This window comes from Papaver somniferum, unplaced genomic scaffold, assembly GCF_003573695.1.
Source record: "Papaver somniferum cultivar HN1 unplaced genomic scaffold, ASM357369v1 unplaced-scaffold_137, whole genome shotgun sequence".
NCBI lineage: Eukaryota > Viridiplantae > Streptophyta > Magnoliopsida > Ranunculales > Papaveraceae > Papaver > Papaver somniferum.
In genome coordinates this window covers 15,341,551-15,361,907 of record NW_020622934.1, presented here as the reverse complement: position 1 = coordinate 15,361,907, position 20,357 = coordinate 15,341,551, and the positions used below count along the sequence as shown (strand labels likewise).

Below are 20,357 nucleotides of genomic sequence, written 5' to 3'. Positions count from 1 at the left end.
GTTTCTCTTTAAATTCTTACGATAGGTTCTGCTTATTTGATTCTATGAATTCAAGGATAACAGTAAGATCTTGTCACTTCACTTCATATCTTAAATTATCTGCACCCAGATGCAGTTCTTCATAGGATGCCATGGACGAGAGTGAAATCTTTCAGTAAAGTGCCCCTGCAATGACTGCATTATGTCAAATGCACACTGTCAATATAGCCCCTTCCATTTTCCTTTTTGCACCAGTATAGATTATACGACTCGACTCTGATTGTGTGCCAGAGGGCGTGCCTTGGGCCATCAGCAGACTCGACTAACTGGTCAAAATTAGTTTAAGAGGGTGTGCACAATATCTAGCTTGTAATTTTTTGACAAATGAGCGAAATTCCCATATCCAATAGGTACAGACAGACCCAAATCCCATAGATATTGATTTCTGGTATCCAGCTCTGCAAGCCTGTTTTCATTCTCAGCTTTTTTTATATGTGCTCTTCTGGCAACGCATCAAATTTCCCCCACCAGGCTTCTTGTTGTGCAAACATGTATTCTAGTAAGGTTTCGTTTTTTGTAGTTTTCATACAATTTGATCGATTATATCACACACACTTTTAAGGGTTTTGTTTTGTCATCTCATACATCTTATCCATTACATATAGATTGATCCTATATGATGTATATTCCCCATGCTTTATTGGAACGAAGGAACAATGTAAATTTGCTGAAACGATTACAGAAAGCTTCACATTCGCGCATAGAATTCATGCACCTCTCTTAAGTTCTTAAGACAGGTTTTGCTTAATTGCTACTATTATGCTAGCGCTAAGATCTTGTCACTTCCCTCGGTACGGTTAATGGGCTCGTCCTAAGCTTTCATAGAGTTCGTTGATTTCCACCTGCATTAGTTGGTAGTAGTTTCCATTATTAGCAGAACAGACTTAAAATAGGTCCTTAATAGGGTCAAGAAGTTGTTCCAGTCACCTGATAGTGTTTGAGTAGTTGATTTCTTTTCTTTTTCATGGTTGGAGTTACCAAATCCCTCTCCACGTCGAATGGTAGAGGGTCCAAAATAACTCCTTTGATATTCTCGAAACCTCTCAGCTGGTTAGAGCAACACATAAACACAGGCAAGCGTGTTAAAGGAGAAACAACATGCAACCAGTTCCAATAGCGTACGTGCCTACACGTATGAAAATTTTACCTTCTTTTGCTCGGCTGTGTGCTTTAGCTCTAAGAGAATGTGATTTCGCAGAGCTTCCAGCGAACATAGTTCAGAGACAGAACCTGTATGACCGTTTGAACTTGCCCAAGTCTTAGTATTTGCTACATTTGGTACAACCACTGCTACCAGCATCGACTTAAAGCTGTCCCCGTATACCCAGATCTGGAAAGGATGAGCAGAAACGAGATTAAATAGCTGAATTGTCTTGTTTGACAACTCTAGAATTGGTAGAACAAACAATGCTCACATCATCAACAATTGGGATAAATGAATAGACTTTCTCTAGATATTCCACAGAGACGTATTCTCCTTGGGAGAGTTTAAAGATATTCTTCTTTCTATCAATTATTTTCAAAGCTCCATTTGGTAATATTTCACCTATGTCCCCTGTTAAGGTACATAAATGATCAAAAAAATTGAACTTAGACTATGAATTTTTGATTGGGAAAATGTCTTATAACAGAAAAAGAAAATGTTTAACCTGTATGAAACCATCCATCTCGAAAGGCTTCCTTCGTCAGCTCAGGATTTTTGTGGTATCCTGAAAAAACTGTTCTTCCTCTCACGCATACCTCTCCGCATGGAGGATTACCGAGTGGATTGTAACCCATTTCTGGGACCTCCTTTAGGCGTACCTCGGAAAATACTGAGGGAACACCAACTGTTCCAGCCAGTGACATTTCATCTGGAAATCCAATTGTACTCAGCCCACAAGTTTCTGTCAATCCTGAATACAGCAGTAGAAAGTCATGTAAGGCTTTTATGCTGGTAAACCAAAACCTACATTTGCATATGGTTTGTATGTTTCTTGCAGACACTGAAAGCAGGGTTGTCTTACCATAGCCTTGGACAAAAAAAGCACAGCTTGTAACTCTCAAGAATTCTTCCAGTTCAAAACTCAACGGAGCACCTCCTGATACTATTAGGCGTACTCGACCACCTAATTTAGCCTTTACCTACACAAACAGAATCATCATAAAATTAGAACAGAAAACATTAGCTGAACTAAATATAAAGTTTTCAAACACAGAAAGTTTCTGGGGCAACAAGGAAAGTAGGATTCACGACTTCAGACCTTACGGAACGCTAGTAAATCTGACAGTGGAGACGCAAATTTGTGTTTATATCCCATACTCATCCATCCAAGCTTGCTGTATTGCGTAATGAAGATACAATGTCAGCTTGCCGAAGGGAAATGAACTCCTACATAAAATATAATACTTAAAAGGATACATAACTTACTATCTATAAAGAAGGTAAAAAATCTTCCTTCTTAATGGTCTAAGTTCTCGTAATGCCTTCACAACACCTGAAAGATAGTCAATGCGTACACATTCAACATATTTGTTCTCATGTGCTGGAATCTCCTACACTATTACTAAGTAAGACTGTAAATATAAAGTAAGTTTTGACTGTTCGTGCCTTCATGAACCCTTTCGAAAACTCTTGGCACACCAGCGAAGAATGTTGGCTTTAGCTCCATTAGATCTTCCACCAATGCATCGAGATCCTGTATCCGAGTAATTATTAAGTTACCAGAAATTATTTACCTTAGAAGTAAGTGTTCAGGTATAATTAGAAAGGATAGTGAGCTCAGTAGCATATATACCCCATGAAAGTACCCAACTGAAGCCCCCGAATGGAAAAAGTATTCTTCAATCATTCGATCCAGGATATGTGCAAGGGGAAGGAATGAAAGATACACATCATCCACAGTCATCTATGAATATCCATGGAAAAAAGAAAGAAGAGAGTTCTTGATATTATAGCTTATATTAATAACCCGAATCACACAGTAAAACCAAAAGATATTTGGAAAAAGAATCAGCTTGTCTTCAAATTGTGCCAAGAACAAATCAACTCCTTGTACATACATTGCGGTGTTCTCGTGAGTCAAAACAACACCTTTTGGATCACCACTAGTCCCACTTGTGTACATTATTGTGCATATATTGAAAGACTGAGGTGGACAAGGTTCTACTGGATTTTCTTTACCCTGATCCAATAGAAAGGCGTGAAATAAGCTAAAAGGGGGATCTTTAAGACTAACAACGCAAAAAAATCAACAATGACAATAACATCGAAGCAGAGGATTGAGAAGCAAACCATTTGAAGGAACTCATTCCAGGAATATGGTGTCATGCCAATGTTAACTGCATCATCTTTCTGTTCCTTTGTGAATGAACTAAAGCAAACAATCACTGAGACCACAACGGTACAATCACAGTTAGAAGCAGAGCCATATGACAATTGAAGAAAAACCAAACTCTCTCGCTCGCTTACTTTGCTGGACAAAAATGCTTACATTTCAATCTTTTGGCGGATTTGCATTCCGAGTTTAAAAGCTGAAAGAAGAAAGTATACAAATAAAAGATGCAAATCACAGAAAACTTGTATTCTCTAAGAAGTTAATTATGCAAATTGATCAAATTATGTAGAGGTTTTTACTTGTTTCACTTTTTTATCTTGGACAAAAACATAATCCACTTCCGCATGCTCTATAATATAATCAACAGCTCCAGACCCTTTCACAAGCGAAAGAATACAACAGTGATTAGTTCTTTCTACAAGATTGATCCAAACAATCCTACTCTCAAACTGAATGCCACATAACATGATAATAAAATAATTTACCAAGAGCATCATAGAGAGGAACACATATTAAGCTGTGAGCATTGCAAACCTACACAGCAAGGTTCAAATTCCTGGGTCATTACGGAAATGTTATCATCAAAAGTATGTGTGGGAAAGGAAAATCACGAAAAGGGAAGGTAGTAGAGTAATCGAAAGACCTCCATTGCAACGATCCACTGGGGACAGTTTGATCCATAAACTCCAATTCGGGCACCCTGCGGGAGTAGATCAAGAGATCAGCAGACAACATCATCAAATTGGATACATAGGTTTGATTTTACAGCATATCATAAAAACCAGAATTCAGTAAATGCTTACGGGTTCAGCACCAGATGCTCGTAATGCAGAACCGATATTCAGAACCTCGTCATAGACTTGTTTATATGTTTTCCATGCATAAGGACCAACCTAAAATGACTAGAACTAGTTACCAATCCATTTTTATAGATAAAACTGAAAAAATAAAAGATCCCCGGCTTCGAACAACAATATACATTACCTTTCCATCGACAATTTCACGCCATCCAAGCATTCTATTCCCTGGATACTTCTCTACAGAAGTCCTGCACATTATGACTCTTTTCAAAATCTCAAACAAACAATTGACTTGTTCATGATCATTCATCAACCCGTTTGCGTTCTCTCAATTTTCTCCTCTTTAAAGCTTAATTACAAATGTGCAACAAAATGAAAGACAAAATCTCGTAGAATTCTAATCATGTACCTGAAAATATCCCAGGAGGTATTTATGTCAGGATGTTGTGGTAGAAACCCATCCTTCTCTAGTAAATTCCGATAAATCGGACCAACCGAAGGCTCCCCATCTCGTCCTTCACGGCCACTCTCAACCTGAACAGCAAACTCCTTCATTTCTCTTCTTCTCCTGTATTACGATGTAACCCTGAAAACAAACACAGTGCACATTTCACAAAAGCAAAATCAGTATTGTACTTGAAGGTCAAGAACAGAATTCATGAAAAAACTCCATTAAAACAGCTCAAAAAACTGCCATTAAAGTGATGAATGACCGGAATTGCAGCCCTAGACAATCCAGCAAACAATACATGACCACCATTAATATACGGCAGGCTTACTGAAACCCACTTAGAACACATGACTTCAGTTAATAAATCATCAGAAAATATAGAAATCAATCTGTAGGAACCTACCAAAATGACTAAAATATCAGTCTAGAAAACGTTAAACCACCAGCAACAACAAGATTTCACCTAATTTTTCCTTTTTTCTTTTGAATATTTTAAGTAGTAGAAATAAAGAAGAAAGGAAAGTATAACTATAATAAAGCAAGGAACAGTACCTAGCCTGGAATTTCTTCTCAAGTATTTTCTGGAAGCGTATGCCGAGTACTGACATTTCAGTATTAGTAGTTATGCATTGCATTCATCTCTAAAAAGGCAGTCCCTCATGCAACGCAATTATATCAGACAGCTGACATCTTTCTGCTTTTAATTACTTTGTATATCAGTAATATTTTCAAACTACACATACATATCACCGGTTAGTGTCAAGTTTGTAGTGTAGAATGTAGAAAGGTTGAGAACAGAAAGAAAAAAGAAGGAAAAAAAGCCTAAAATATCACACGGCTTTTCAGTTTTTTTATCACACGGCTTTGCAGTTGGAATGTTAGCTGGTTAATGTTTTATTTAGTTAAACTGGAGTCTGGAATGACCATTCACCAAGTTGGAGCATAACTCAGCTGCCCCCATTAAAATGGTTTTAAGGCCAAATGCCGTACGGGAAACAGCAACAACCCTACTAAGTACTCCCTCCGTCTCACTCCTAAGTGACCTATTTGAAATTTGCACAATTTTTAAGACAAATAGGAGAGAGAGAGATTTCCAATTATATTTTACATATTTGTCCTTAAAAAATATTCTAATACCCCTTCCTCCAATCTCCAACTTTTCAATCACAACATCAAATTTCGTACAGAAAACAGAAACCCACCATATCCGTTTAGTCGGGTTTTCGTTCTCATTCGTTTGAGTTTGAAAAATTCTAAAAATCACTTTGATCAATTTAGTTTTTACAAAATCAAAAGTATACTGAACTTTCAAAAACAAGGTTCCAAAATCAAATTGAGATCTCTCTTCACTCAGGAGATTCAATCTGAGATCTCTCTTCACTCATAAACTTCAGGTGATTCATATGTATGCATGTACTCCATCTGAAAAATCAACAAGAAAAGTTCATCAAATCTCCACCTGGAATAAATTTCAAATCTGAAAAATATCAAATCAAATTCTCAAAGCAGGAGTACTGTACAGCAGGAAATCAATTTGAGATTCAAAATAAACAGAACTTTTAAGGTAAATCTCTAAATCTTTACCTCATTTTGAAGTCATCTTATCCAATAGTTATAGAAACTGCAAGTGTATTAGAACTATTATGACAATCGATATCAGACTACAGTACATTGATTACATTGTAACCATGGAGCCAAGCCAATTGTTGTGGATTTTAGACTAAAAGCAATTGTCATGTGTGATTGCTCAGATATTTATTGTGGTTACTTTGAGAGATAATCGTAAAGGTTTAAATCAACTACATTATCGTTTAATCTTCAACTGTAAGCAACTACATTATCTCTCGAAGTTTTCGAGAGATAATCCTAAAGGTTTAGACCAACTACACCCTTATTTTACATCAAAGATTTCTATGGTCAAACATCAGACTACTTGTCCAAGGTTGCATTCATAAACTAATGACCTCTAACTGAACTAATTGGCAATACCTTTTGAATTAATTAAGGTGATGGTGATAATCAAGGAGCTGGAGGAAATAGAGTTCATTACGAACAACGAAGAACTGGAGGAGTACATGATGAACAACGAGGAGCTGGATGAGATTGATTTCATCACAAACAACGAAGAAATGGAGGAGTACCTGATGAACAACGAAGAGCTGGAGGAGATGGAGTTCAGTATGAACAACGAAGAGATGGAGGAGATGGATTTAAACCCTTGTTTTTCAGAAACAATCACACATGTAGGAGAATCAGATGTTCCAACCAGAAATAAAAAGAATCTCACAAATGAACAACGTCTAGATATTTTCCATTTCTTATTGAAGGAGAGTAAGAAGGGACGACCGCAAAAACGCTCAGTCCCAATGGCAGCGCAACTATTTTCAACATCAGAATCTACAGTAAAACGTATATGGAAACGAGGAAAAGATTGTGAAGCAAAGAAATTACCTTTTGACGTGTCTTCACGAAAACCAACCAGAGTTCGTCCTAAACCCAAGAAGGTTGATTTCAGCAAGATAATGGAAATACCATTGCGAAGACGCACCACCATAAGATCCATTGCCGAAGCTTTGAACATGCCCAAGTCAACTGTCCATAGATACGTCAAGAAAGGAGCGATTAAAAAACACACGAACGCAATAAAACCAGCCTTCACAGTGGACACGAAGAAAGCACGGTTAGAATTCTGTTTTGGAATGCTTGAGCTTATCCCTTACAAGGATAATATGATGACCAATCCCATGTATGATGTTATACACATAGATGAGAAGTGGTTTTTTATGACAAAAGCAACAGAGAATTACTACCTTCATCCGGAAGAAACCGAACCATATCGTACATGCCAAAGTAAAAGATTCATTAAAAAGGTAATGTTTTTGGCAGCAGTAGCTCGTCCTAGATTTGATGAGTTCGGAAATGAAGTTTTTAATAGAAAGATAGGTATATTTCCTTTTGTAACAAAGGAGGCAGCAAAATGAACGAGCAAGAATCGTCCGGCTGGAACACTTGAAGATAAACCAATTGAATCTGTGAACAAAGACATTACAAGAGCTCGTTTGATTAACAAATTGTTACCATCCATTCGGGAAAAGTGGCCAAACTACAATGGGGAAACTATATACATCCAACAAGATAATGCAAAACCACATGTTAAAGTGGATGATGAAGAATTTTTAAAAGAAGCGGAAAAAGAAGGTTTTGATATTAGATTGAGATTCCAACCTTCACAAAGTCCCGATATGAACGTTCTCGATCTTGGGTTTTTCAGGTCTATACAATCATTACAGCACAAAGAGGCGCCCACTACTGTTGGCGAACTTTTATCGGCTGTGGATAAAGCATTTAATGAATTATCGGCACAAACTCTGAATGACGTATTCCTCTCGTTGCAACTATGCATGGTAGAGGTTCTAAAGCTTCGTGGAGGAAACAATTATAAATTGCAGCATATAGGGAAAAAGAAACTTGCACGCATTGGTGAACTTCCTACTCAAATCGAAGTGGATAAGAATTTGGTGAAGGATGCAACTAATTACCTTTCATGTTTAAGACATTTCTGCAAGGATGAGAGTATTGCCGGCGAAATACATGGCAACAATATCATTATGTAGTTTCTGCAACAAGCCTTCCAGCTGCTAGCATACATTGTGTTGGAGACTTGGAGTAGAATGGTTCAGTCAAATTTTTCATGTGGAATTATCAAAACAGAAAAGAAAAACAAACATGCATACTGTATTATTCAAATTTTTGGACATACCAGGAACCCGGCATCTGTAACATATGTAGCCTTCTCATGGTACCCTGAAATTTCCTTGCCCTATCAAACAAACTTAAATGCGAAAAAAAAAAACACTTCGTAATGCCAAATGCCATATACAGGCGATTGCTACTAGGTAGGGTGCTAATGGGTTTATTACCTGCTCCACGCACGGGAGAGAAAGTATCACATAGTGCACGAACCGTAAATGCATTAATCAAGACTCCTTTCATCACATTCCTCCAATTCAGAAGGTGCAGAAATCCTGACAAAAGTGTTGTCCCTCTTTTGAGCAATATTTTCAGCAACTGGGTTTAAGCCACGAAGCGGATGAACAACTTTAGTGCCAGCATTACTTAACCAACACACAGATGCAACTAGTTATAGTACACAAATTGTATTTACAGTATAAAGACACACATATAGCATGTTTCAACTCACAATCCCATATAAACACACAAATTGTATTTACAGTATATACCAAACCAACATTCTGGTAGTATTGGTTTCCTCCCTTTCCAGTAACTTTAGAGCTACATTAAGACAAGTCATGGAATCAGTAAGAATACAAATAAGTATCAAAGACAAACATAACCAAAATACAGAGTAAAAGATTTTAGTTCTTCTCACCATTGAGAAAACTTGAAGTTTCTTCAAATAAGCCTTCTCTGTATCTATAGATCAAAAATAAAAACCCAATTAAAACCATTAGTGGATACGGACAATCTACAAACTTAAGAATCAAGAGCTTCAATCAGGAAACAAATGAAAACCCAATTAAAATCATTAGTGAATACAGAGGATCTATAAACTTAAAAATCAAGAGCTTCAATTAGGAATCAGTTGAAGTAAACAGGAAAAACAATACTTAAATCAAAACTATTACAAAAAAATCAAGAGCTTAAATTTACCCTAAAAAAAATTACATTTCTGAGATTGAAGATGACGAGACGGATGAGCCAAATAATTATCCAAAAGGGTAGTCACCCAATCACTAATCCATAGATAGGGTTTGCTATATCATGGATTTCTTTCAAGCAGCAACAGCAACAACCTCTGTGAAGTAAAACCGACAAGACTATTCAGATCTGATATCAACTGAGAGAAGATGAAATAAATTCAGAAAAAGAGCAGAAGAAAATTTAGCTTCACCTCAATTAGGGAAGAGGTTTCATGGTGGAGATTTTCTTCCTAGTCAGTGAAGAGAAAATACAGTACAAGTTTTTCTTCGGAGAGAGTATTTCATAAAAGAGAAAATACAAATTGTATTTACAGAATAAAGACACACAGATGCAACTAGTTAGAAACAACATTGGATGTCAAAAATGTTACCTCATCAAGATGAATCTGAGTCACCTTGCTGCTGCATCTATTAGCAAATCCAAATACCCTTTTTCACCTTTCTTTTCCATCACTCTGTTAAACCATTTCTTCTCCATCTTTCTCTGCATAATCTTCGATATCTATTGTATCCAGATTCGTAATCCAGATAGTTTTCTCTTTTCTTCTTCTTTTTAAACTTCGATTATATCGACCCTTTTCGAATCAAATAAAGGTTCGCAAAATCATCAGACCACCAAACAAAAAGGGAAAAAAAACCCAAGATCGTAAAAAACGCACCTTTGGAGTTAAGATCATTCCTTTGAGCTTGTAATCGATTTAGGTCACTAGTTTGCTGTTTTGGTCATAATATCTCTTCAAACCTTCACCAAAACTGCAGATATATCAGATTCAGCTTCAATCTTTGGAAGATCTATTCATAAAATCAGAAACCCACACAGAATAGGTTGAGTAATCTTTTTATCAGATTCAAATAAAACTGAAGATGAAAAGATGAAGATGAGAAAGGTGATGGCGGTCATCGTGGTAGAAAAAAGATTTTGTTTCATGGTGACGGTGGTGGTGGAGATACAACCGATGAAATGGAGAGTGAGAGTAAGGAGAAATGGAGACCGAGAGAGAGAGAGACGCGTGGAAAAATGCGTGAGATTTTGTGAGAAGGTTATTTTTGGAAATTTGTCCCATTTATTTGCAATAGATCACTTAACAGTGGGACAAAATTAAAAATCAAATAGGTCACTTAGGAATGGGACGGAGAGTATTAAAGAAACAATCTCAAGAATTACCATTATCTCTTACGTTCAGTGTTATTTTTAGGACCTATTATCAAAAAGCATGTTTTTATATGTCCTTTTTAGGACCTATTATCAAAAAGCATGTTTTTATTATCAAAAATATCTCCTCCACTCACCATAAAAAATATCTCCTCCACTCACCATAAAAAATTGTTCAAAATGTTTGATTTTCCTAGAGAAAAGTTAACCACAGAGTAAGTAGCAGTTCTTACATTTTGTCCTGAGACAGGTAAAATCATAAAAGCTCACACCTTCGCTGTGTTTCGAGGAAATTCTAAGTTCAAACCAGTGACCTATGCGTGGAGAGGAAATCTATACTCGGGGGTACCTTTTGAAATCCGTCGATTGAAGAACTATGATTTTAGTCATACCAAAAACTTTCAAGACATACAAAATAGTTTTCCTATCCTAGGTGACCTTATAAGGGATGTCTATTGAGTAATTTAATTACCTATATACCCTTGAAGCTAAAATCAAAAAATAAACTATCCTAAACATTTCTTCTTCTTCCTCCAGCTAAACCACATTCCTTTTCTCTCGGAATTTTTTTTTCATCACTGTAATTAATTATCGATTCGTGAAAATTCGATCATCGGTTAAATTGAACTATATAATGGATCGTACAAAGAAAAAAGCAAACGTCAGGTGTTCTAAATCTTCTTCCAATCCATGAATTAAAAAAGAAGAACCAATTGAAGATGAAGGTGTAAAAACTATAATTTAACCAGAAATTGAATCGAAAATTCAACCATTTGAAGCTCCAAATACTGAAATGAGGATATGAAGGTATTCCCTACAAACCCAATCTTTTATTTGTTGTTTTTCATGGACTGAATGGGTTAAATTGCTATAGGGTTTTTGACGGTTACAGTAGCGGGTTCGGCTGATATTTGAGTTGAGTTTTGAGCTGAACTGTTCTTGAAAGTTCACCTTGAAAGTGTCTATGAACAGTTCCGCTAAACCGTAAATGTCAATTTTTAGCCGAACCCCAAAATGTGTATTGAATACGTCCCAGAATAGTGTCAGGTTCGGCTAATACCTTGCAAACGTTCCCGGCCGAACCTGAGAAGTGAAATTTACTCCAGGTAGTTGTGAGGTTCGGCTGACTCGATTAGATCACTTTCAAGCCGAACCTCTCTCTGTAAACACTTCGAAAATATTGATTTGCAGGCTCTAGGTTCGGCTAGCTCGTGTTGTTGAGTTATCAGCCGAACCTTCTCTTTCCGCACTCAAGTTTTTCGATCTTGTTTTGGCCATAACTTTTTCGTCCGATGTCGGAATGACCTCATTCTTTTTTGCATTGTGTTTGTCTTTTCATTCTCTTGAAGTTGAAGATAAGATCTAATTGATTTTAATGATTTTAATATGGACCTTGGTATTCTCCATCATTAGACTTCATTTTCTTAACACTTTTAGTAATTTCCACTTTTTTTGTTTGGTTCATCCTATGAAAAGGCTGCACAATAGAAAAACATATGTAATAAAAAGCCTAACCCCTAAATGTGTATGAATTTAAGTGTTCATGGAAAATCAGTATCATGTTCGACTGATGTAATTTTTTGACTATGAGCCGAACTTGGAAAAATATATAGTTCGGCTGATACGATATTTAGAGCCAGAACCGAACCTAACTCTCAGGAATAAGTTCGGCTTGTTATTAGGATTTGATATAAGCCGAACTAGGATCTTGCAAATAGGTTGGAAGTTGGAAAATGAAGGTTCGGCGTATAACGTTAACAAATTCAGCTAGCCGAACTGTTCATCAATTTAGTGGGTTCGGCTTATATTTTTAAGCCGAACATAGTCCTGGTTCGCTGAACCATGATGAAAAATACAATTTTTTGATGATTTCAAGCTACAAAAGTGAGATTAAACATACAATAGAAGTGTACATGTGTGTTAGAAGCATTGGGTTCCTCATCTATGTATTCATCATCTGGATTTGGCTCATAAAAATCATCATCTTGAGTTTGAATTTGAGTTTGAGTAAAATCATTCTCATAATCTAAGAAATCAGCCATTTCTGGATCATTGTTGTAGTTGATATGTACTTTTCTAGGTTTTTTAGATGAAGAGTGACCCTCCTCATCCTCCATTGAATCAAGAAGAAAATTTTTCTCACATTCTCCTTCTCCTTCTCTCCTTCTCAATAAAAAACCCCAATTTTTTTCCCCCAATTTTTTTCATCTAAACAAACCTTTATAATTCTGAAAATTATCTTAATCACTAAACAAAAGTTTTAATCACTAATCCAGATTACTAACACTAATACGTAAAGGATAGATTTGCTATTATAAAAAAAATTTGGTTAAGAGGATTTCTGATTTTGTTATTTCACATTCTTTTTTATCTTTATTGAGTATGTTTAATAAGATTTCAGTACGCCCAAAATCATAATTTAATTCCAATTCAACGTGGTTGGAAAGGAGTAGTCAAAAGTACTGCCTTTAGTCAAGAGTTAAAGCTCCGTCTGCTACCAAAATAGTGCTGCTGACAGGACCATTAATGGCTAGCCTTCAACTTAGCTAATTAAGTTCATCTCGTACTGTAGTGGGCCAATTCTCATTATATAGTTAGTTGAAATTACTCAATTTGAACTTAGCTAATCAAGTTTTTCATAGGTCTTTTAAAGGCCAACTAATTCACGTGGAGAAGATAAATACCCACTAGCGAGTAGTTGCAAATTAATTAATGTAGTATTAAGTAATACAGTACCAAGATAATGTATGATAGAGTTCCTTGCAACATTAAACCTGATTTTTGGGTATGAGAACGGCGGTATGAGATCGATCAATCGTACTTGATTCATGTTGATTGCCTTTTTAAATGCTTCAGAAAAAATAATCGTACTTTGATTTACACAAACTGTCTCTCTTCTGCCATTTATAGCGAACAGATAAGAGGAGAAGGACTCTTAACGGTAAGAACCTCCACAACCAATGAAAGAGAAGCATGTGTAGGTCATATGGACCGTTGAGCTGTGAGAGAGTGTAAATAGGTGTAGCCAAGTATGACGCTAGGGTAAGAACTAGTGTGTTATTAGCTTACTTCTCAGAATAAAAACCTCTATTTTGCCCCCGAAGAAATCCAAATTGTGGGCTTCCCAAACTTTTAGTGAACAAAAATGGTTGGTGTACCGCAAAAAAAAAACGAACTATTGTAAAAGGGTTAGGTGGATGAGTCACCTAGTTACTCTTAGCCTTGATCCTAATCTCATCTTGTGAGATAAATTTGACGTGCATGCCTATCCATTAGAAAGCAACCTCTTATTCTCTTGGTCAAAAGGGTGAATTAAATCAGTTAGTATTATACTATTATCTACTACTGATAGTCCATCTTGTGTTGGATAAATATCTAATGCATACATGATGTTACCCACTAGTATGACCTATGTGTCATTCTAACAAATGAATTTACATCGCCGCACTAGCTGCGTGCAAAAATGCATGTAGTGGATGTTTAATTGTCGACACCAACAACAGGTGCGTGTTATGAGTTAGTTCATTAGAAAACACTATAAATACGCATGAGGGTTGTATCTTTAGTGGTATCTCATTTCTTATACAAGCTAATAAGAAGTCTCTCTTGCACTATCTTATACTGTTCACTGATAAGTACTTGAGAATATTAGTGCTTAGCTAATACTTAGTAGCTAATATTTAATAACTAAATTATTACATGTTATCAGCGACTAGCTATGCTCTGTTGTCTTTGAGCTTTGGGTTATTATTGGTTCTGGTAAAAGTTATTATTGGTTCTGGTAAAATAGGTGTTGCCAAAAATTTTGGAAGCCAAAGATAACTTTAATTACTATTATCGTTATGTCGTCGTCGAATTTAACTAAGCTAGACTTTGCGGCTTTAGATATTTTCGGTAACAACTATATTTCACGGGTTCTGGATGCGGAGTTACATCTCCAAGCTAAGAATCTTGCCCACACAATTAAAGAAGGAAATGTTGCATCCGAGCAGGATAGAGCATTGGTTTTAATTTTTCTTCGTCATCATATCCACAACGGGTTAAGATCAGAATATGCCGTTAAGGACCCTGAGGTTCTGTGGAGTTGCTTGAAAGATAGATGTGACCACCCGAAGATGGTTATTCTGCCTAAAGCCAAAAATGACAGGTTGAATTCTGCATTGTTTAAAATCACTTCACAACTGAAATTGTGTGGTGAAAATGTAACATATGAACAATTACTCGAGAAAACTTTTACCACTTTCCACGCCTCGAGTGTTGTCTTGCAGCAACAATATCGAGAGCGTCGTTTTAAGAAATACTCAGAGTTGATTTCATGTCTACTTGTTGCAAAACAGAATAATGAATTATTATTAAGAAATCATGAATCTCGTCCCGTGGGCTCTGTTTTTGTGCCTGAAGTACATGCAACAACGAGTTCTACCAATGGTAATGGACGGGGAAATAATAAGGGTAAAAGGAAACGTGGTCGTGGTAATAAAAAGAACCAAGACAAGAGTTCACGGTTTAATCCAAACCACCAGGAGGGGAAAGATGACACCCCAAAAAAAGAACAGAAGCCAGATAAAAGAAAAGATTCGTCTGACAAGCCTATAAAGAACAAGGAAGATATTGTTACCGTTGTGGTATGACTGATCATTGGTCACGTACTGTCGTACTTCCAAGCATATTGTTAATCTATATCAAGCATCCCTGAAGCGACCCGCAGTTGATATTGAGACAAATCTTATAGAGACTAATGAGGCTTCTACTAGTTTTCCACTTAGACTTTGATTTTCTTATAAAGTCAGAATAAGGAAAGTTCACAACTAGTTCTGTAAACTAGTTGTGAACTTGTCTATTTTGTAATATAGTTGTGTGTACTCTAAGTTGTATTTTGGTTTGTATACCATCTTTTGTATGTATAACTACATGTCTATATTATAAGGGATAATGGTGTTTTGCTGCATCGACGGCTCTCTATAGTTTGGACACATAAAGGATGGTCAATGTGTTTTGGGATATATAATGGTGTTTTTCTCCATCGACGGATCTCGATAGTTTGGACACATAAAGGACGGTCCAGATCCAACAACTAATATGTTTTGGGCATACAACTTAGGCATTTAAAGAACGATTACGATTTAGGAATTTAATGAAAAATGTAAAAAAATTAATTTTTTTCTTTCTACAACCATTATTATTTGGGACTTATTTGCCATATAAAACTAATGCTACAACCGTTACAACTATTAATATTTATTATACCAAGGGGGCCCATATAAAGCTCACGATAGTTTGACCTTTGTTCACATTCGTTTCTCAAATCTTGAGCAAACTAAAAAGTACCAAACCACTGTTTTATTTGGTGAGCACTCCTACTACTATACGTCTCTTGCTCAAACACCAGGTATTACTTTGTTTGGTTCAGTATGTTTTGATTTGAAAAATATGTATTGCTAATCCTTTTCTATCATTCAAACCATGCAGAACGCACTAATGGCGAGCCAAATCACATGTAGCCCCTCCAAAACTGTTCCAAGAAGCACCCACAAGAGCTTCAAGCAGTTGCCTGATATGGCGGAAGGGGAAATCACATGTAGCCCCCCCTCCCCCCGTCAAATAACCCTGTCATCCAATTGAGGGAATTTGACAACTGCATTTTTATTGTTTGACAACAGGAAGATAGTTTCTGAATAGTTGGTGCCAAATGGGATGCCGGTTGCAATGTACATTTCTAACTTTCACAATGACTTGGGGAGTTTTAATCCATGAAATTGTTTCGATGGAAGATCCAGGTTACGATTTACTATGGAGAATGGAAGTTTTAGTCCATGAAATTGGCTTAATGGAAGGTACAGACGTTATATAGCAAAACAGTCTGTGGTTTGATATAAAATTTGGAAACTACAACATTCTTACAGCTAACAGACATTTGAGCATGAGAACGGGAGCTTAAGATGCGAAAATTGTAAGAATGCTCATTGTACAAATTAGGTGATTCAACTCAGAAAACGGAAAATCATGTTACCATTTCTGTTCTGATTCGAATGGCTAAGAAACAAGGGCTTAGAAAAAATATTTATCAACCCTTGGCTCAAGCTAGGGTTAGGAAAGACCTAATAATGAATTTTTTTAGCCCTGACTAAAATTGAGATCTGATTGCTATAGTCTCATTGAACTTTACAGGCGTCATTAAGAATTAATCTTAAAAGTGGATTGTCGACGTTAGGCATTCAAAATTCTCTTATAATATAGTCTCACCGAACTTTACAGTTCAATCCCACTTTTTTGTACAGATGAAAGGCTATTAGGAACCATCAAAAGATATCCGTAATTGCTATAGTCTCATTGAACACTTAACAAAAATGGTAAAACATCTTATCTGTAATTTATGAGAAGTAACTAAATGATTCCTTTTGAAAAAGAGGAAATATTGTAAATCGAATTTTATAACGAAAGCATTAACACAAAAATTACAGTGAATCAGGCAAATACATCAATGCCCAGTTGTAATATGGAGGACTATATAAGTGATAAGGATCCACATCTCCCGCAAGTTCCATTAGAAATTACTACAACTATTGGCCAATCGAATCATATTTGTAAGGTATTTGTTTAACTACATCCACAGGAGCCACGACAGAACAGAGATAGTACTTGAAGGTATGTTCTTTTAAATTCAATGAACGAAAGTGATATATGTAAATTGATAGACACATTTTTGTGTCTGAATTTTCCTCAGTGTCTGTATTGCTAGTGCTTGACTTTGTACTTATTATAGTGTTTTTATGTTTGTGTAGGTGTTTTTGGAGAAATACACTTGTGTGGAAAAAGTTGCTCAAAAAGTGCTATTTGGACCCCCGGAGGACATTTGGTATATGGACCCCAGATTTGGCTAAGGGGCACCCAAGGTTATGCGTAGCCCAAATTCATCCTCAGCACCCAATTACTAAGGGGCACACTACCTGCTATTTTCACCCCCAGAGCGCCACCTGCTATTCGCACCCCTGGTTTGGTTAGGGGGACACCTTCTCCTTCGCTTAAAAAGAAAAAAATTGGCGGGAAAACTTTGTAGTGAACTGGCAGATTTTAATCAAGATTTTGACGATGTTCTACAAAGACTAAATGGCTGAAACTTCGTGGGTAGTTGTGATTTTTCATAATAGGCCTGTTATGGGTGTTCGTTTGGATCAGAATTGGCTGAATCGTGTCATGGAGAAAAACAGGGGAGTACGTGCAAAGGGAGAAAATTTTCACGCGTCTGCTGTTGCTGGTAGAGTTTGGAATGTTCTGGGAGAATTCTAGAGGCGTGTAAGAGTTAAACAAGGAGAGTTTGCAGCTGTAAAACGCTTAAGAAGCTAAAACAGGAGATTCGATGCATCTTTCGGGTATAAATAGAGTCCCTTGGGTCATATAATGCGTTACTGAGAGTTTGGGAGAGTTTTGGAGAAGACAGAGGCAATAATCAGAACCACCAGAAATACTTTTATGATGCTGCTCATCTGAAGAACACGAAGAACAGACCATCCAAGACAGTTGTTTTTCAAAAGTGGAAACGACACACAAGCGTGGGTCGAGAGCTACAGAATCAGCGACAATATTGTTCTATCGTTCTTTTCAGTTTATAACAAATATAACTGTTACAAACCCGGTTTTATCATTGTTTCTTTTCATCTTTTTAAACACCCTTTGAGCAATAAAAATGAATATTGAGCGTGTTTCCATGATGATGAGCTAATTCTCGCGCAACCAAGGCAATGGATGAAGCTATCTATGCATGAATGATTGGTAACAATTTTATTTTCTCTAATTTAAAATTTATAATTCATTCAATCACCGCTTTTGCGGAGTTCTAAATGTTCACATTATTTTCTTAATTACTTGTGATTCAATTTGATAGATTATACTTTGTTTAATCGATTGATAGTCTATTCTTAGGGAATACAATTAATATTTAGGAATATGTCTGATTATGTGTGAATTAAGAAATAAAGGACTTAAAGGATAGTTAGAGTTTTGAAACATATTTGGTATCGTTCATTCATGTGTAATAGTGGAATCTAGTGTCTTGGTTACTTTTAATATCTTGAAATCAATTTTACAATAAATTTTCTATTTTTAAGTTTCATAAGTCTAAAATCTTTTGCTTTCACAAGTCTCAACGAACTTATTACTACAACTCAATTGAAAATCAGATCCATTTTTGGCGCCGCCGACGCGGACTTGTCTTTAGGCTAGAGTTTTTTTTAATTTTTTTTTGTTTTTTTTTTTTTTTTTGTTCTTCTTTACGTTTTGGGTTTTTTCTTTTTTCTTTCAGATTTTGGATTTGGAGCGAAAGAAAATTTTCCAAAGCTTTTGGTGAATACTTAAAGACTGGAGTAAAAGGCAAAGCGAAAGGAGCGAAAGAAGAAGATTTTAAAAAAAAGAGAGAGACATTTTTATTTTTTATTATTTTTTTTAGACTCTTTTTCTTTTGCACTTTATATTTTGGACTTTGGACTTTAAATTTTGGGACTTATTTTTTTAAACCCTACGGAAGGGTAGTTTAAATATAAACTGTTTGCAGAGAAGGACGTGATTACGATATCACCTCGGCCCCTCGGGTTCGTACATGACATAGGAGTCGTGGCCCGAGTCGACTACAAAGGTTCATCCCCCTCTGGTACGGGAGGTAAGTTTGTCGAAACACTCGCGAATCCCCTGTCAGCGAGTTACTGTCTTCCTTCGTTGCATATATGTTGAGGACTTGAAAACGGCTGCTTTAATTTCCTAGTAAAGGGCAAGGACTGGCCATACAAGATAAGGGTTCGGATTTCATCACCGTTCCTTCTTGCCGCCTTAGGAAAACGACACCAAACGCGAACCTAAGCCTAAAATTTTGACTAGAACGAGACCGATAGGGTAACGAGCTTAACAGGAAAGTCATTCGAAAAATATTGGTTACTCTTTTAAGCATACTTCGAAGTTCTTGGTTTCTGTGTTGAATGCACCGCCTTGTAATACCGGTGAGGCCTTGGGTATCAAAGCTCCACCGAGCTTCCCTCGTCTATTCAACTTACTTAACTCGGATTGATTCCAGAGGGGTTTGCTTAAATTGTAACGAATTCCCTTCGAAGGATTAGAAGCTGGTCTAGAAACAATCTAAGTGGAGCCATCATGCTTTTTGTTTGCTAGAAATCAGTAGGTTTGCTGTGGTGGAGTCAGCCTTGTTTGTGTTTGCATAGAACATCCCTTCCTTTTAGGACTTTTCTTTTTTTTTGTTTTTCTAGTGTATGCCCGAAGTTTTAAAGGGCTTGGAAAAGAAACACTCTAGGTCGTTTGATTAGTGAAAACCTAGTAGTTCTTCTTGTGAAGGCGGGGAGCTCGAAGACTCTTCTTTTGAGAGCCCCGTTTTTGGAAACTTCAGTTTTGAGAATCTGTCTCTGTGAGAAAGTACCCTAGTCCTTTGGTAGTGCCATAAATGGCAACTTTAAAAGCTTTGTAAACCCAACTAGGACCTCTCGTCCGTCTTGTATCAAGTTAGCTGAAACCGAGGCAAATTATGAACTGAAACCTGGGACTTTACAGATGCTCCCAATTTTTAGGGAAGGAGAATGAGAACCCCTATTTTCATGTTAGGGAATTTGAGGAAGTTTGTAGTACTCTGAAAATTAAAAACCTAAGTGATGATGCGTTGAAACTTAGGTTATTCCCCTTTTCCTTAAAAGATAAAGCCAAATCTTGGCTGTATAGTTTGGACTCTGAGTCAATTGAAACCTATGACCAACTTACTTCTGCCTTTATACATAAGTTTTTCCCAAGGCAAAACATCGTCTATTAGGACACAATATGTACTTTTGCCCAACAAGAGGGAGAATCTTTATATAGGTACTTAGAAAGGTTCAATGACTTGAT

General features: G+C 36.5%; 3 protein-coding genes across 3 annotated transcripts; 2 read left to right on the top strand and 1 right to left on the bottom strand.

The window, feature by feature from the left end:
- Positions 1 to 533: 533 nt before the first annotated feature.
- Positions 534 to 4,988, bottom strand: LOC113334428 (long chain acyl-CoA synthetase 1-like). The gene is made up of 19 exons (XM_026580685.1): positions 4,566 to 4,988; positions 4,341 to 4,404; positions 4,160 to 4,249; positions 4,000 to 4,056; positions 3,842 to 3,890; positions 3,656 to 3,732; positions 3,513 to 3,552; positions 3,314 to 3,408; positions 3,038 to 3,203; positions 2,817 to 2,929; positions 2,630 to 2,717; positions 2,450 to 2,516; positions 2,283 to 2,358; positions 2,046 to 2,163; positions 1,689 to 1,934; positions 1,455 to 1,594; positions 1,187 to 1,369; positions 967 to 1,086; positions 534 to 881 (listed from the first exon to the last, which is right to left on the bottom strand). Exons 1-19 carry the CDS (start codon positions 4,709 to 4,711, stop codon positions 837 to 839), a joined length of 1,980 nt encoding a protein of 659 aa, XP_026436470.1. The 5' UTR covers positions 4,712 to 4,988; the 3' UTR covers positions 534 to 836.
- A 1,628-nt stretch (positions 4,989 to 6,616) lies between these two features.
- On the top strand, positions 6,617 to 8,221 carry LOC113334612. Its single transcript, XM_026580828.1, has 2 exons — positions 6,617 to 7,550; positions 7,650 to 8,221. The coding sequence occupies exons 1-2, from the start codon at positions 6,617 to 6,619 to the stop codon at positions 8,219 to 8,221; spliced, it is 1,506 nt and encodes a 501-aa protein (XP_026436613.1).
- Positions 8,222 to 14,323: 6,102 nt separating this feature from the next.
- On the top strand, positions 14,324 to 15,112 carry LOC113334611. Its single transcript, XM_026580827.1, has one exon. It carries the CDS (start codon positions 14,324 to 14,326, stop codon positions 15,110 to 15,112), a length of 789 nt encoding a protein of 262 aa, XP_026436612.1.
- The last annotated feature ends 5,245 nt before the right edge of the window (positions 15,113 to 20,357 follow it).

Bases quoted from the DNA above. Each gene is read 5' to 3' on its own strand.
- LOC113334428 (XM_026580685.1), bottom strand. From the start codon at position 4,711: ATGAAGGAGTTTGCTGTTCAGGTTGAGAGTGGCCGTGAAGGACGAGAT. The intron at 2,718-2,816 runs GTATATATGCTA...ACTCGGATACAG, and splicing joins CAGTTGGGTACTTTCATGGG to GATCTCGATGCATTGGTGGA. The intron at 1,595-1,688 runs GTTAAACATTTT...GTACCTTAACAG, and splicing joins AGATGGATGGTTTCATACAG to GGGACATAGGTGAAATATTA.
- LOC113334612 (XM_026580828.1), top strand. From the start codon at position 6,617: ATGGTGATAATCAAGGAGCTGGAGGAAATAGAGTTCATTACGAACAAC. The intron at 7,551-7,649 runs GTATATTTCCTT...CTGTGAACAAAG, and splicing joins AGTTTTTAATAGAAAGATAG to ACATTACAAGAGCTCGTTTG.
- LOC113334611 (XM_026580827.1), top strand. From the start codon at position 14,324: ATGTCGTCGTCGAATTTAACTAAGCTAGACTTTGCGGCTTTAGATATT.